The sequence below is a fragment of the Mesocricetus auratus genome, unplaced genomic scaffold, assembly GCF_017639785.1.
Source record: "Mesocricetus auratus isolate SY011 unplaced genomic scaffold, BCM_Maur_2.0 Super-Scaffold_100006, whole genome shotgun sequence".
Classification (NCBI taxonomy): domain Eukaryota; kingdom Metazoa; phylum Chordata; class Mammalia; order Rodentia; family Cricetidae; genus Mesocricetus; species Mesocricetus auratus.
Window position 1 is genome coordinate 93,699,308 of NW_024429190.1, and position 16,186 is coordinate 93,715,493.

Sequence of the window (16,186 nt, forward strand, 5' to 3'; positions counted from 1 at the left end):
CCTCATTATAGTTTCCTTGTCCAGCCATTGTAAGAAGCACGCAGTTTCTTCTCTATTATTGATGGTGATATTAAAAGGAAAATTTCATTCTTTGTCTTCCTTTACTTCTCCTGACTTGAATATTATGATTCAAATTACAGTGAAGAAATGAGTTACCTATAGGTTTCCCAGAATTCGAAAGACCTTCAGCACATATGACTTTAGGGTCTCTATCCCTTCCCTGACTTTCCCCCTCTCCTCTGTAGCCTCCTGGACTCAGAAAATTTTGGTGTTGGCACAGGGTAGCAATAGTCTCTACTGTATCATTTCCTCTGGGCTTCAGGGGAAGTGCAGATGGCATCTTCTTGTATCACCATCATTGTTGTACAGGAAAAAGACATGAGTTGAAAAATGTCTGTTTCCATGCTAGGCTCTTACTGATAGGTTCCCAATGGGAGACAGATGAACAAGAGAAAAGAGTTTAAGGTATAAATTCATCATAAATCTAACACATGGAATATGCTGGAGTCAATAATACAAAGGGATATTTTGAATTTAGGCTTAAATGGCATTTCATGCTAAGGGAAAAGGGGGCTTTGGGATTTCAAGGTGGAAAAGGCAGATTATGGAAATATGAGCAGGAACAATATGGGGTTACTCTTAGGTTTGTTTTGCAGATTTTAGTGTCTTCCTTTTTAGGAAGAATTTTTGAGTAGCATTGTCCTGGTAGAGCACACAGTTAGGTGTTTTTACATGAAGAATTTCCTTTCCAAGCAGAAAATCTGCACCACTTGTAAGGTTTTTCTTGCCTTCACTTGTTCTCGGTAACTCAAATTAGTCCACATCACAAAGAAACATTTTGAGGTCATGAATTCTGGCAGACCTCCACCTACATGGCATTTCATTTGAGTTCCAGGAGATAATAAGTGTAAATGGCTGAAAAGAAGTTGGGAGACCAGGAGAGACCAATCAGGGTGAAGGAAGAACAGCTTGCATGGAAGAGCTAGACACACCATATAACTGTATCCTACATATTGCTGGCTGCCCCTCAAGGGTCTAAATAAGCAGATCTCTTTAATTACACTTGACTAAGGTGAACAAACTTCTTCCCACAAGGTCAACCCTAGGAGGCAATGTGGGTGGTTGCCAGTTTTGTCAAATCTTTGTCAACTTTTCCTATGCTAATTTAATAGTAGGAAATAGTATTCTTTGAAATTTGTATTCATTTATTTGATAGTGAAATATAATCTTTACATATTTCTGGTCAATTTACTTCTTTGGTGAATTGCATGCTCAGTTTTATTGCAGGAAGCAAATAGCAGCTTGCCTGCAAATTTTTCATACTTTAAATTGAGACGAAACATTGATGGAGAATAGATATTAATTAGTCCTTCAAAAGGAACATTGTGTTACTTCAATGCTTTCTAGAAATTCATAAAAGAAAGGATGCAGGGAGTCCGTGCAGTTGCAGGACCAGAACCATAGAAAAAAACTTTATAATTTTCAGGTGGATGAATATTAAAATGTGAAGGTGCTAGAGGTAATCTGAGAAAAACTGTTCTTTGTAAGTTTGCAGGTATATACATATCTATATCCATATATTCTTTCAGGAAAGAACTGGGAGGAAATGCCAACACCTGTTAAACATGAGTCTAGTGTAAGCAGTCTACTCAGATAAGAATCTGTCACATAAATAATCTAGAGGATCAATGTTTATTAGCAGAAAAGGTCTTCAGACTATGATGGAGTCTTGAGGTAGGAGAGGATTAGGAAGAAACTATATTTAAAACACGGTAAGCAAGACTTTATGCAAAGCGAGGCTCCATTTTATAAACCTGACAGGAGTGCCTTAAGATAGACAGATTAGACAGACAGACAGACAGACAGACAATGGGAGGGAGAGAAGGAGACAGGGAGGGAAAGGAATTAGTCTTCTTGCATGGTAAGAAATGTATAAGGAGAGTTATACATGGGAACTGCATGACAGAGTTGAGAAGAGACACTCCCAGTCTGACAGACCTAGTACCCTGTGTCCATTTTCAAAGATTTCTAGGAGAGGAGGGAGTTCACATAGCCCAGGTATCAAGCTTAGTAAATATGCCATGCAGCATGCCTGCAGGTAGATGAACTCTGATTCCAGGAGAAGTGGGGGGAGTTAGCTCATTGTAAGAACTCTGAGAATTATAAGACTACACAGTTAAACAGGGCCTCCCATCTCTTTCTAGCAGCAAGGTCACATGGGGGAGAGATTGCAAGGAGGCTGAGGGTGCACTTGTAAGGCTGGCTACTTAACGTTTGGGAAGTCACCTACAGAACAATGTTCTTGGGAACAAGATCAGGATCTTGGAAAAGTCAATTCCACGAGCAAGCTAGTAAAGCATCTCAAAGGCAAGCATGCATCTGTGTAAGGAAAGGGGCTCTCCTGTGCTCTCAGAAGGTTTGCCTCTCTTCCACGTTGGGCCAAGTCTGGAAACCTTGGAAGAAGAGTGGTACTGGAATGCAGTGAGCACAAACCAGGGTCTCAGAAAAACATCCTCAAATGCACGAAAACATTCTCAAATGCATGAGCTCCTCCCTTAACCAAATATTCTCTTTTCCCAAAATGTCAGGGATGCTACGGATTGTCAGACTCTGTGCTCTGGTTACAAACATAACCACTGCAGATCTGTGAACACCTACCCAATGCCATTACCTGCTTTGTCTTGTGAATATTTGGACATTTATCTCCATCCCAAAGAGTACACTATATCCAACTTGGTTATGATAGTGGGCAAACCTCAACTTTATCTTGAAGTGCAAGTTCACTACTCAAATTCTTTGCTAATTGCAATGTTTAACAAATGAGTAATCTGTGTCCGTCATCCCTGCAGTTTATTAAATATTCATGGGAAATATTTCACTCTATAGTCATTCAACAGGAGATGAAACCCTTATTTTTTTAAGATTTATTTATTATTTGTTATGAATACAACATCCTGCCTCCATGTATGTCTGCACATACCAGAAGGGGGCGCCAGATCTCATTACAGATGGTTGTGAGCCACCATGCGGTTGCTGGGAATTGAACTCAGGACCTCTGGAAGAGCAGTCAGTGCTCTTAACCTGTGAGCCATCTCTCCAGCCCCCGAAACTCTTAGTCACATGATATTAGAGACATATTCAACTCTGGCTCAAGTTGATAGTAGGTTTATAAGTAAAGTAGACTGTTTGTGATTTAGAGGTAAACTATTCTCATTGGTTGTGTCCTGGATGAGAAGGCACCAAGGAGAGAGTTATGGCCTCCAGAGCCATCAAGACAATATCATGAAACTTTTCAGTGGAGTTCAACGATCAGATAGATAGACATTAAAAGAGAGGAGATCTGTTTTCACATAAAACCAAGAAAGCATATTCGTAACCACAAAGAAAGGTAAGAAAATTATATAGCCACTTTAAAGACAGGTTTATGGGTGAGAGTATCATTCGGTAGGAATTATGGGGAAATCAGGGTCCTCTCTTGGGGGCCTTTGTCTCATTAATAAGGGAACTTAAGTGCAGACCCAAAAGGTAACTTGAGTATAATTTTATTAGAGTTTGAAAGGAAAACGATGAAGCAGGCAAGCTGTAAATCTGAACCACTGCCTAGAAAGCAGAGATAAAGAAGAGGTAGGACCAACTGGAGGTCAGCTGCATGATGGACCAGCAGCCTTATGGCAGGAGTGGGTCTTGGGAAAAACAATGAACTCTCAAATATTAGGTAGAGTATGCTTAGAATAGAGATGGAAACAAAGAAAATGAAGTTACAATTACAAGCTCTAGCATGGCTTAAGGTAGCAGTGTCTTCACGACAGGTTGTCCTTTAGATGATTAACCTTCCCAATTGGAATGTTAGTCCTTTTGTCAGCCAGAGATTCCATTCATTTGATCAGAAGGAAAGGTTTCTTTAGGTGGCCCCTAATGCTGCCACGACAAGTAAAAGACAGTAAAGAATGCTAAAATGGAAGAATAAAGAATGCAATACCTAACTCACCCATGATAACTGTCAATAGTATTTATTTAATATTTACTTGTGATTGGGGCAATACCAATGGTTGGTGACTGTAGAATGTGTACAGGCTAATAGTGGAAGCAGGTATGTATTAGATTTGGGTAGAGAGAGGAAAAGGGATTCAAGATGAACAGGTTAAGTGGAATCATCCTTCAGTCAAGAGATTTATTAATGTAGCAGCTGGGCAGTATGGACAGAGTCTAGAGGAGGAAGCTTTAGTTGAACCAAATGAGGCAAGGGGTCCACCTTTAACAGTATCCAAGTGAAGGGTAGGTCTGGCAACACCAGGAAACAATCTTAGGAGTATATAAATCTTATGTGACATCACAGAGGTAGGGAAGTGGGGCGAAGGGTTTGTGACAGGAGTCATTGATTTTAGGGTAGAGGAATGAGAATTGTCTAAGGAATGACCTGTAACTCTGACCTTTGTTGAGCTGCTTCCAACCTCTGGGCAGCACAGTTGCACTATGTTCACTATCTGTCTATGTAGGGCCCATTTCTTTCTGACAATATGTAAGTATATCCTATTTTATAATAAAGCTGCTTAAATACATAGAAAAAAATCTCTGAATAATTTCAAAGGGAGGTCTGAGGCCTGCTCCATGCCAGTAATATTTGAATTGAATAGTGAGAGTAAGTTGAAGACATTGACATTTCTTGTAGGTTTAATCCAGGAGTAAAGTAATCTTCAAAATCATTACTTTTGAGTAGTTCTTGAAGCACGAGTTCTTGTTCAACATATCAAGTATTAACTTATTGATTCATACATTCATCTTTATATTCATATACATATTAAATAGTTAATTAATGTCAGCAGACACATGATGAATTGTTATAGTGATTCAAAATTCCTATCATGCATGAAATGTCCTTTCAGTCTGGGCATTTGCTTATTACTACAGGTGACATCTACTAAATAATGACCCCTCAAATGTGGGCCCTAAGGTGGGCTGATGTCTATAGCTGGTGGAGTAGGGGGTACTGTGAAAGCCTCTAGCAGGAAGGCTGGGCCATTAATACATGGAGGAAAACAGCTCTCTGCAAGCTGAATAGTAGCTGAAGGAGGCCCCTGGCTACGGACGAAGGTGGAAAGGGAACTTACTGTCCCTCATGTCTGCAAGCAGACTGTAGTTATATTTTGCTTTAGAGGAACTCTGGGCAAAACTGTTTGAGTTCTTACCATTAAGGCACAAAAAGCACAAAAATTCTAGAAAACAACAATGGACAAGTTTCTTTTAATTATATGCATTTATAAAAATTTCTCTTGAAAGTATGGCATATGCTTTCAGTTTTTCATCTCTCAGCCAATGAGTCATACTGGTAATAAAGAAGTTTTGACACATTCATAGATGAGCTAGGAACAGAGTAGAAAGATCTGTATTTAAAACTTTTTTTTCAAACATTCTCCCTCCTGCCTTTATGGCCTGGGGTTCCAGCAGGTGATTATCTGCTCTGTCAACATTGCTTTCCAACAGAAGCCCAGCTTTCATTTAACCTCCCAGCTCCCACTGCTTGCAAGCACCAGGTCTGGGAACAACAATGTCATTGCTCTACTACCTACACAAGCCTGCTTAATTTGACAGGCCTATTGATTTCAACACACCACCAGCAGTTTGTTAGGAGCAAGGCAGCAAGGGGGCAGATGGCAGAGGAAGACCTCTATGCCAACAGGCAGCATTCCACACAGGAGGGTTATTAGGATGAAGGCTTCCCCCAAGAATCTACACTGTTGAAAAGGAAATCATTCGGGTTCGTGCTGAGGGCCAGTAAGTGGATGGATGAATCTCCTTATTGACTAATAAAAGGCACTGTATGTTTTCTACAAAATGAGTCTGTAAGAAAACATAAACACAAGAACAGAAGGATCGGAGGCAAAGAGTGCATGAAGCCTACTGCCAAACTTTGTGACATTCTAGATCATATTCGCAGGGATCTCCAGACAGGCAGCTGACCAGAGCACTCAAACATCAATTGAGAACAGATGTGATAGGTAAAACCACCAATGTAAAGGCCTTAGAGTCCCCCAAGAAATTAGGAGAAACTACAATAAATGCTGTTAGTATAGAGAAGTGCCTGAAGCCTCTGATCCTGGGCACTTATGCAGACTTGTAGGAAGACTTGGTATAAATGAGGTGTTTGGCTGACAGTGGTAAGAATTTTAGGAACCCTTTGCTGAGATACCTAGAAATATGAGTAGAGACAGAGTTCTGTCTTTAGTTTCTAGACTTTTGTGTGTGTTCATGTGCCATTTGTTTTTTTCATTTTATGTATTCACGAGTATGTTTTGATTTACAGAAAAATTAAGAAGACACTACCAATAAGATATATATATTTTATATATATAACCATATATAAAATATATGATACATGATAGCATATATTCTATGTTTGGTTTTTCATCATAGAAAATAATAATTTAACAATGTATACTGGAATGCCACAGTTGTAAAAATTTTAAATCTCAATGCCGATAAATGTTTACAAAATTATATTGTTAACCAAATCCCACTATTGACTAAAATATAAGATTCTTACCTTACCATTTTTGATTGATTTATTGATTTGTTATTGTATAGCTTTACCCAGGAATGGCCTTGCTTCTGTAGTTGTCACACAGATATGGATGATAGTCAATGCTATAGGAAAACAATATATTTATTTACCAGAGAGAGAGAGAGAGAGTCGCACAAATCAGGAGTTAGAAGCATGGCTGGCTTCCAAGAGAAAAGGGAGGTTCCTTTTCCTTTCACTTCCTTTTATATCTACCTGTGTCAGTTTACATGTCCCCGCCCTCATGGGCGGATAGCTTTGTGGGGTTCATTCCTACACACAGATCTTTAGCTTCTTTTTCAGTCTCATTAGTTTGTAAGCATTTGTATGGCTCTGTTGATCTAGGCAGTTCTGAGCAGTACTAGCCAACTTTTGTTGTAGGATTCTCCTTCCATGACATCTGTTTGGTATGATCCTTGTGGTGATGTTGGACTTGTCCATACAGAAGTACCCATTCCTTTTTGTCAAGTATGCACACTAGCAGTGTGATGAGTCAGTACTGATGCTACTTTGCTGTGTTTCTGGCATTTTATTTTTCAAGGTCTCTCCTACTCAGATACCACTTTCTCCCCACCCTCTGCACAGAATAGAGTGGACTATGTAGTTCACATATAAGGAATAAGAAGTTACATTTCTTGCATATTATATAAAATCTGCATTAGTCATTTGGATATTCTGACCAGGGTTTTGTTTCTTTCCATCCACTCATGTATTTATTCTATAATCAGGCATGAACATTAAGACTAAATTCAAAAGAGAAATAGGGCAAGAGCATGGTTAAGTGTTTCTTGGTCTGGTGTATCTTTTAGGATTGTTGTGCCAATTGTGGTTCTGCAAGATGATACATAGAAGTCTCATTGCTTTCATGGGTACCAGTGATTGAAAGGATTGACTCTGGTCCAGGGGACAGCCTTACCTTCATGTTAAGGACCCACATGTGCAAGTTACAGGTCTGTCCCATGGATTCTGCTTCTTATGAAGTCCAAGATGACTGCAGGATTAAGAGTGATTTATCCCTGTGCCTTTAGTCTCTAACTAAAATGAAGTAAGTTAGACAAACACTCCTTGGGTAATTAACATGTGCAGAAGGAATCAGGTGACCCCCAAATAATGGAGACAGGGAGAGTGAAGGTAGAGAGTATTTTTTCTTTTGACTGCATTAACTTTTTCAAATGAGAAAGTAAGATTTTTGTTTGTTTGCTTGATGGCTGTTTTGAAATTCCCATTTCAATATAATTTTATGTTGTGATCGGGGTACTTTGGCTTTGTCCAATAGTTCACTTGCCTGTGTCATTTGGATAATACCTATCAACTGATCAGCTCTTGAAGTATTGGTGTTGAACACTACAGGGTATTTCAGGTTTATTCTATAGATAATCTAGCCTAATCATAGAATCAGGCTTTTATCCTAATAACTCACTTTGCAGAATGATGTTCAAAATAAGATCTGTGAACTATGAGTATTTCTTGGCAATGAAATTGTTTTGCTTATATGTCCTCTTGGCAAACACATCACAGACAAACACACAGCTATAATTTTTTAATGTAACCATCTGTATCTAAATTTGGCTAAACATTACTTCTCGTTGATGTGTCCCTTAATACCTATCAACCACTACCTTTCATCTAGTCCCCACCCACTGCACTAAGAAAAAAATCTGGATTCACTATCACCATCCATGTGCATAATTTTGTCTCCACAGTACAAATATCAGTAGGGTCAGAGGTTGATATTGCACCTGTGTCATGTGTTTGACATTCAAAACATGCTATGTGCAGTTCTCACCTTCACATTTAGGACATCCTTATTTCCAAAGTTACTTAAGGCTATAGCCTGCCCCATCTCTACGTCCCAAAGGTGCACTGTAATATACTTACAGGGCAGATCTGATTCCCTAATCAGAGTTAACATTGTTTCATAAGACCTCTAGACACTTAAGTGCTATTAATAATATTAATATAGCTCTAGTTCCTTAACAAATCTAAGACTTTTATTGCAGCATATTTTCCTGTAAATTTTCATAGATTTTGTCTTTGAAGAGGTTGGTTACTTTCACTAAATTATGAAATTTGGATACATTGCATAGCTAGAGGATTCCTTTATAGTTTTTCCATGATCACTGGTACAGTGACAATGGTGTTTTATTTTTGTTGACTTATGATAGAGATATAAAGTAGTATGCATGGATCTTTTCATTGTCGCAATTTATTGAATAATAATAACTTATAATGTGACATAGTGATTATTTACAGAAGATTGCTAAGTATTTACCTGTGTTAGTTTGAATAAGAAAGACCACGAGTGGCTTACACATATTAGTGCTTAGTAACTAGGGAGTTACACTATTGGAAAATATTAGAAGGATTTGAAGGTATGGCCTCACTGGAGTAGGGCTGGCATTGTTGGAGGAAGCATCTCACTGAGGATGAGCTTTGAGATTTCAAACGCTCATGACAGTCCCATGTTCTCTTTCTCTGCCTATGGATCAAGCATACTGTTCCAGGCTACTGCTTCAGCATCTGCCTGCATACCACCATGCTTCCAGCCATGATGATAATAGACTAAACCTTTGAAACTTTAAGCAAGCTTAAATGTTTTCTGTTGTAAGATTTCTTGGTCATGGTGTCTCTTCACAGCAATAGAACAGTGACTAAGAAACCACCTTTCCTAGAAAGTCGGGGCTAGATGAATATATATTCTTTTATTCCAATATTAGTTACTAATGTCTTAATTAGGGTTTCTCCTCCTGAAATAAAACACAATAACCAAAATCAGCTTCTGGAAAAAAAGGGTTTCTTTCTCTTAACGTGTCTACATCACAGCTCATTGTCGAAAGCAGTGTGGGCAGGAACTTAAACAGTTAGGAACATATTCTTTTATTCCAATATTAGTTACTAAAGTCTTAATTAGGATTTCTCCTCCTGCAATAAAACACAATAACCAAAATCAGCTTGTGGAAAAAATGGGTTTCTTTCTCTTACATGTCTCCATCACAGCTCATTGTTGAAAGCAGTCAGGGCAGGAACTCAAACAGTTAGGAAGCTACAGGCAGGTTCTGATGAAGAAGCCATGAAGGAACACAGCTTACTGGCTTGGTCCTCATGACTGTCTGAGCCTGCTTTCTTAATCAACTTTAATCAACTCGGGACCCACAGCCCAAAGATGGCATTGCCCACAGTGAACTATGACCTGTCATATCAATCATCAACCAAGAAAATGTGTTACAGGCTTTCCCAATTAACCAATTTTGGGGGGCATTTTCTTAATTGAGGTTCCCTAGCCAGTAAACCATCTGTCTTTATATGTTGTCTTGTTCTTCCAATAGATCCACTATTATTTTTAAATTATTCCAACATCTGACATGAGTTTTGTTCCTAAGACAGAAATACTAAGATAGAAAAACATTCTCAAAATAACATTTTGAAAAGAAACTTGTACTCACAGTACCAAGTGACATGAACTTTGAGCAGCTGTGATGAAACAGCATCCTGAATAAGCATGTATTATAAATACTAGCAGTAAGCAAAGCCAGTGATCAGGTGGATTTCATTCAGGACTTTGGACAGAACCCACATTCCATGGTTCAAGCAGATTGAACCATGGCTCAAGAGTCTTGGAAATCCAGTTTTTACATAATAAATGAGTTGCCGATTTACAATGATTTCTCTAGGAAGTGAAGATTCTTCAGGAACAGTTGGCTGAGTTTTGCTTCGAGATGCCCCTCTGAAATAAACTTATTAATTTGCATTCTAAATGTATTATAAATTGATTGAAACTGGGGGAAAAAGAGCCTTCTACATTCCACATGTTTTTCATTTGGGTTCTGAGCAGGTTTTTCAACATTACACATTTATATGTGGGAATAGAAAATACTTTTTCAGGTTTATATTTAGACCTTTTTAAAAAAGAACATTTTTTCAATTTAAGGAAATTGGCTATAGTTATTAAACAAAAACATTTTCCTACTTTAATTTCTGGATGTTTTGCCCTAGCAAAAAGTACTTCTGTCAATTAATGCTATGAGTAAATTATTATCAATCATATAAACTGTTTCCTCATTCAGAGAGTTCATTCATCCAAATCTGAGGGTACATTGATCTTATATTTTAATCATTACCCATAATTATGCTCATTGCTTAATAGATTCTCTTAACTTACATAATCTCTTTAGTGTGCTCTTCTTTAATATTCTATCATAATTAACAAAATCTATGTTATTTTTTTTATTAAGAAAACCTTTTAAAATTAACCCAGTCTATTTCTCTAATATGTCTGTGATTTTATTTATGTAATGTTATTTAATTAGGCTCTTTAAGAAACAAAACTAGAAGGCAAATTTGCTCTATTCTCATGAATAACAACTGTCACACTTCCTCTTGCTGAATGGCTTGTTTATCATGTAATGAAACCTGTCAACATGCCCAAATTCCTCTAGGGTTTTATGCTGTATTATTAGCTGTGTACTTTTGAAGCTGTCCTAAAGTACAAAATTTTATAAATATTTATTGCTTTTTGGGTTGTTTTCTTTAAACATCAATCTTTAAAAGTAATTTCGTGTAGAAGTATAAAATTGTATTTTACTTAGTATTATTGCTTTTATACATTTTTATCACCATAATTTTCAAGTAATATCTTTATCCATCTTGTATGATTTTTATATTATTGTTTGTTTTGTTTTTGAGACTACATCTTGCTCTAGCAGCCTCAAACTCATCAGGCCCACCCCTCAGCTTGCACCATACCAACTTCATGACCTCTCCTATGTTGTTTAGAAATATGCTCCTCCAGAAGGTGGATAGATGAATTTATTGCTGGTGTGTGAATTTGTCTTTTAATGTTTAGATCTAGCAATTCAGTTCAGCTCATCATTGAGGTTTTTAAATTCATCATAGCAATTTCCCCCTTCAGTGTACCATTCTGTATTTATATAACAGCTCCAATAGTTTTAGTTGCATAATGTTTTCTATCATTCCTCTTTTCTTCTTGCTTCTTTTTACTTGTTATATCCTAGTCATAGAACATGTTTACCTACCAGTGTCTAAAATTAATCGGCATTCATAGCTCCTTACTTTCATCAACCAGAGTGACAGCTGAGTTTTTGTCATGTTCTAGGACTGAGGGCACAGTGAAGCATGTGCAAGATCCCAGGTTCAATCCTCAGCACCAAAGTAAAGAAAAATAGATCATACTTGCTTTCTTTAATCTTTTTCCTGTCTTACCACTAACCTTTAGCTAAACAGAAGTTAGGTACCTTTTAGTTTTACATGTGGTCTAAAACTGACATGTTTTAGAAGGAATTTCTATACCATCCCAAGCTATACTTTTAGATCCTCTCTTTCTTTCTTTCTTTCTTTCTTTCTTTCTTTCTTTCTTTCTTTCTTTCTTTCTTTCTTTTTGTTTCTTTCTTCCTTCCTTTTGCTCATTTTTTTTCTTCCTTGTGATCATGTTGTTTCTCTAGTTCTTTGTTCTCAAGTTCTTCCTGGAATTTATGCGAATCTAAGAATCTGAGAACTGCTATCAGTCGGTTGGAGATGGGCTTTTGGGTTAAAATATAAATGTCTCCTTTCTTGATATCTATTTACTTTCTTATACTTGACTGAGAGAAAGAGAGAGAGAGAGAGAGAGAGAGAGAGAGAGAGAGAGAGAGAGAGAGAGAGAGAGAGAGAGAATGCACAATGTTTCAATGTTTCTATCATTCTTCTGAGATTTCTCAATGCCTAGGTCTTGGATTGCCAACCCACCTCTCATAATACACCTATAGCTCACAAGTCTGTATGTGATTTCCTACAGTATTCAAAGGCAGACAGGCATCCTGTGACTGCACTGGAGAAAATAATGGAGTCAAGTTTTTCAAGTTCCCAGTCATTCCCCGAGCTCCCTTCTCCTGACAGAGGAAGCCAGCCTGTCAAGCACCACAGGTACTGTTAACTAATCATGGTACAAGTGGGTAAGTTCATGTTAGAAATAGACATATGTCAGGGAATGGCAACCGGACCCACAAGTCCAATAAAGGTGATTGTTCTTGCTTCTATGTAACTAAGGGTATACATGGAGGTAATGTTCAGGGAATCCACAGCCACAAAACAAATTCCTCAGTTTCTCTCAACAGCATTACTCTCTCTGCAAAGGCATAAAGGAACTGTTAGCTTTCAGCAGAGATGCAGGCATGGACCAGTGAATGAAGCAATTGTAATTTTAAAAACTATTAAAAGTGTGATTTTTCCCCTTAGTCTTCCTCATCACTGGTTGCAATGTCTAGTTCTTCTCTAGGCAGCTGAAGTGATATGCAGCAAATGTTCCAAATGTTCCTCACAAAAGAAAAGTTTCCAGAGGCAAATCCTGAACAGTAACCTCTTTAGGTCTGTTATCAGAGGAGTGCCATCCTTTGCGTGTGTGTGATCTAATCATATAAACTATTGTTTGGAGGTGAAGGCCAGCTACAAAGTCATTTGATGCATCACAGGAAATTCTCAAGCTGGGCATGTTCTCCAGCATCTTTTCTTCCATATGGTTGTGTGTTATGCATGAAGAATTTATTTTTTAAAAAAATTGATAATATACAGTCCAAATCAAAGGATGGATTTGGAATTAATACTAGATTAGACATTGTCTTTGTATGTACTAAAATGAATATCTTTAATCTGTAAATTGCCCAATGACTGAACATTCCTTTTCTTAGTTTTAAGCAGATTTTTAATATTTTCAAATCATATATATGCATGTTATTTATCACACACACATATATATACATATATATATATATGTAACTTTTAAAAGCTGTACCAATTGTTTCCAGCATGATGATATCTAGCTAGATGTTTACTTTGTACATTAGCAAGACAGAAATGCACAATAAAAGAACTTGTGTCCTACTCTCCTTCCCCAAAGGCTTTACTTTCTGGCTGCATTTGCTAAGCAATATTCAGTTATTCTAACACTGAACACACTGGACCCCAGCAGCTGATGTTGATATTTATTACTGCACCTCTTTAGTAGATAGACTTTAGGGTACCAAGTATTTGACAAAGAAAACAATTTCAGTATCTTTGATTTAGTATTGAAATGGTTTGGCCTGTGGGTGATTGAATCAGTTATTATTGGCAAGTCTGTGCTATATCATAGCTTGCATTTATAGTATTCCTGTTAAAACAGCCATTTACTGGACTTTGGGAGCCCATTCCACATAGAGGGTTACTCTCTCAGCCTAGACACATGTGGGAGGGCCTAGGCCCTGTTCCAAATGATATGACAAACTTTGAAAATCCCCCATGGAAGGCCTCACCCTCCCTGGGGTGAGAAAGGGAATGGGATAGGGGTTGGTGGAGACAGGGGAGGAGGGGAGGGAGAGAGAATTGGGATTGACATGTAAACCAAGCTTCTAATTTAAATTTTAAAAATCTGTGTGACCAGTGCTTCCACTCGGAGCCAAGGTGTTGTTCAGGCCCAAGCTGTGCCGAAAGCCATGTCTGGGTCTGTGGTTCAGCTGCAGCTAGGGTCTGTGTTGATGTCACCATTGCACCAGATGGCAGTGTGGGCCATTCAAATCAGCCTGGATCCAGTGGCAGTGTGGCTCTTGGACACTAACATAGCCCCAGACCTCGGGCATCCACCTGGCAAGAAGTAAAGGTGTTGGAAATCAGAAATAAACTTTGTTTATCTATAAAATAAAACCAGACATTTACTTCACTTGACCTCATGGAAGCTGCCTTAATTAGGGAAGTAGAGTACAAAATTGCTAGCCTTTTCAGAGGCAAATAGTTTCTCCAAAACGGTATCTTCCAATGCTTATTCTAAAGTGTATTATAGTTTACTATAGACAGGTTAGTTTGTACTCTGTCAAGTAAAATAGTATAATATTACTTTGCAACATATTATGGAAAAATAATTTTGATTTTGAGATTTATTTTTTAAACGATGGCTTCTGCCATGATGGAACTGCAGAGCCACAGTTAGTTTTTGTCAGTCACACATTCTTAGCTTTAATCTTGGTTTCTAGAACTCCAAGATTAAGTGGGGGTGTTTTTAAAGACCCTTCCTTTTTGTGCTTTGCTTCGTTTTGCTTGGTTTTGTGGGTTCAATGACATAGTAGTATTTGTTGGCATAGCTGTGTGCTCATAGATGGGGAAGGGTTGATTTATGAAGTGCTTTTAGACTTAAAATTATAGTTTAATACATCATAGCTTTTGTTTTTTAAAACATGCAATAGACTAAACAGTTTTATGATTGATAACCTGTATACTGATTTATATATCCTTCCAACTGCTCCATAATTTCCTGAATGCCCCTGGGTTAGAAGGCCTGAATCTCTGATTGATCAATAGGTCTACAACTGCTTTTGAAGATGGGTCACTACTTCACACTGGTAGACCTTGTTTTGACAGCTCAGCAAGCTATGAATAATTAATTCCTTGTTGTGTACTGAAAATATGACTCCCTTGGATGCCTTACTTATGAAACAAAGCTACTAATCCAAAAGTGTTATTTCTAATGTTTAGTAAAAACCAAACCTACGTGATGAAAGAAAAAAAACTATTGAGGCATGTCATTTTATTGTATTACATTTTGTCAGTCTAACTTTCTCACACTGTCATCAGTACAGATTTACAACAGTGATGGATCCAGGACACCCAGTGATATAAATAAGCCTTTGCATTGCCATTTCTGGCACAGGAAAGCATAGAACACATGATGCTGTGTATCTCACATATGTTGACATCACACAGGGCACTTAGCGTGCTTGAGCTGTTTCATTTCTGGTGTGAGCCCACAAACAATCTTGCTTTGTCTTATCTCCTCCCCATTCTCACTCAAGTCACTTTCTCTGCAAAACCTCATGTGACTCCCCTGTCCTCTGGCTTCTGGTGTATCAGAGGTAATGGTGAGGGATGAAAATACTGGAAAAATTAGGTCATAGTTGTTTCCTGCCTCAGTTATGCCAAACTCTGGTCTTCTGGAGCATAGAGCCTGTGATCTTACTTGATCCTTCTGATACTGTTGTGCCCAAATTCTGAACCCCCAAATCACCAAGAGGCCCATTTTGATGCAAAAGCAGAGTCTTTTATTGTAGATGTTAAACGAGTTAACCCCAATAGCTTGGGCCCTTCACCCTGCCACCATGGCTGGAGAAAGACCCCTAGCAACCTCAAGGCAGGGATCTTTAAGGGTAGCATAAGGGGAGTATCTAGGGATATGAAACAGTCTCAGCATTGGTGTGCTTCTAAGTTTGGACGACCTGCCCTGTATTGATTGGTCAACTGATTGTTATGGCCCATAGGCCCTACCAGGGCAGTTGCTATGCTCTGCACATCACTGTTGTGCACTTGTCCGTAAAGCACACCCAGAGCCATAAAGCACATCCCTACCAGCTAACTTCTGATTGGTTCCTTGCCATGAGGAGGGCATCTGACCCCTAGTGACCAGGACAGGAGCTGCAAGGTCATGCAAGCACATGTTAGCCTGTAATGGCTGCTAAAATGGGGGACTGGTCATTACAATACTGGCTTCATTCTGGAAAATGTTCCCTCCCTCTCCTCCACAGTAATGGCTTCCTACTGTTAGAGGCCTGAGGTGCCGCAATGCGTTGTACAGCTTCATCTCGTTTCCTCCCAAGTAATGACCACTAGCCATGT

At 38.3% G+C, this 16,186-nt stretch overlaps 1 protein-coding gene across 7 annotated transcripts in view; it reads left to right on the forward strand.

Moving 5' to 3' along the window:
* Window positions 1-16,186, forward strand: part of Nrg3 (neuregulin 3) — a 985,840-nt gene that overhangs the window by 959,861 nt on the left and 9,793 nt on the right. For all 7 annotated transcript variants that reach the window (XM_013121168.3, XM_040747666.1, XM_040747663.1 and 4 more), the window contains exon 7: window positions 12,348-12,475. In XM_013121168.3, coding sequence (XP_012976622.2) covers window positions 12,348-12,475 — 128 coding nt within the window. The remainder of the gene's footprint in view (window positions 1-12,347; window positions 12,476-16,186) is intronic.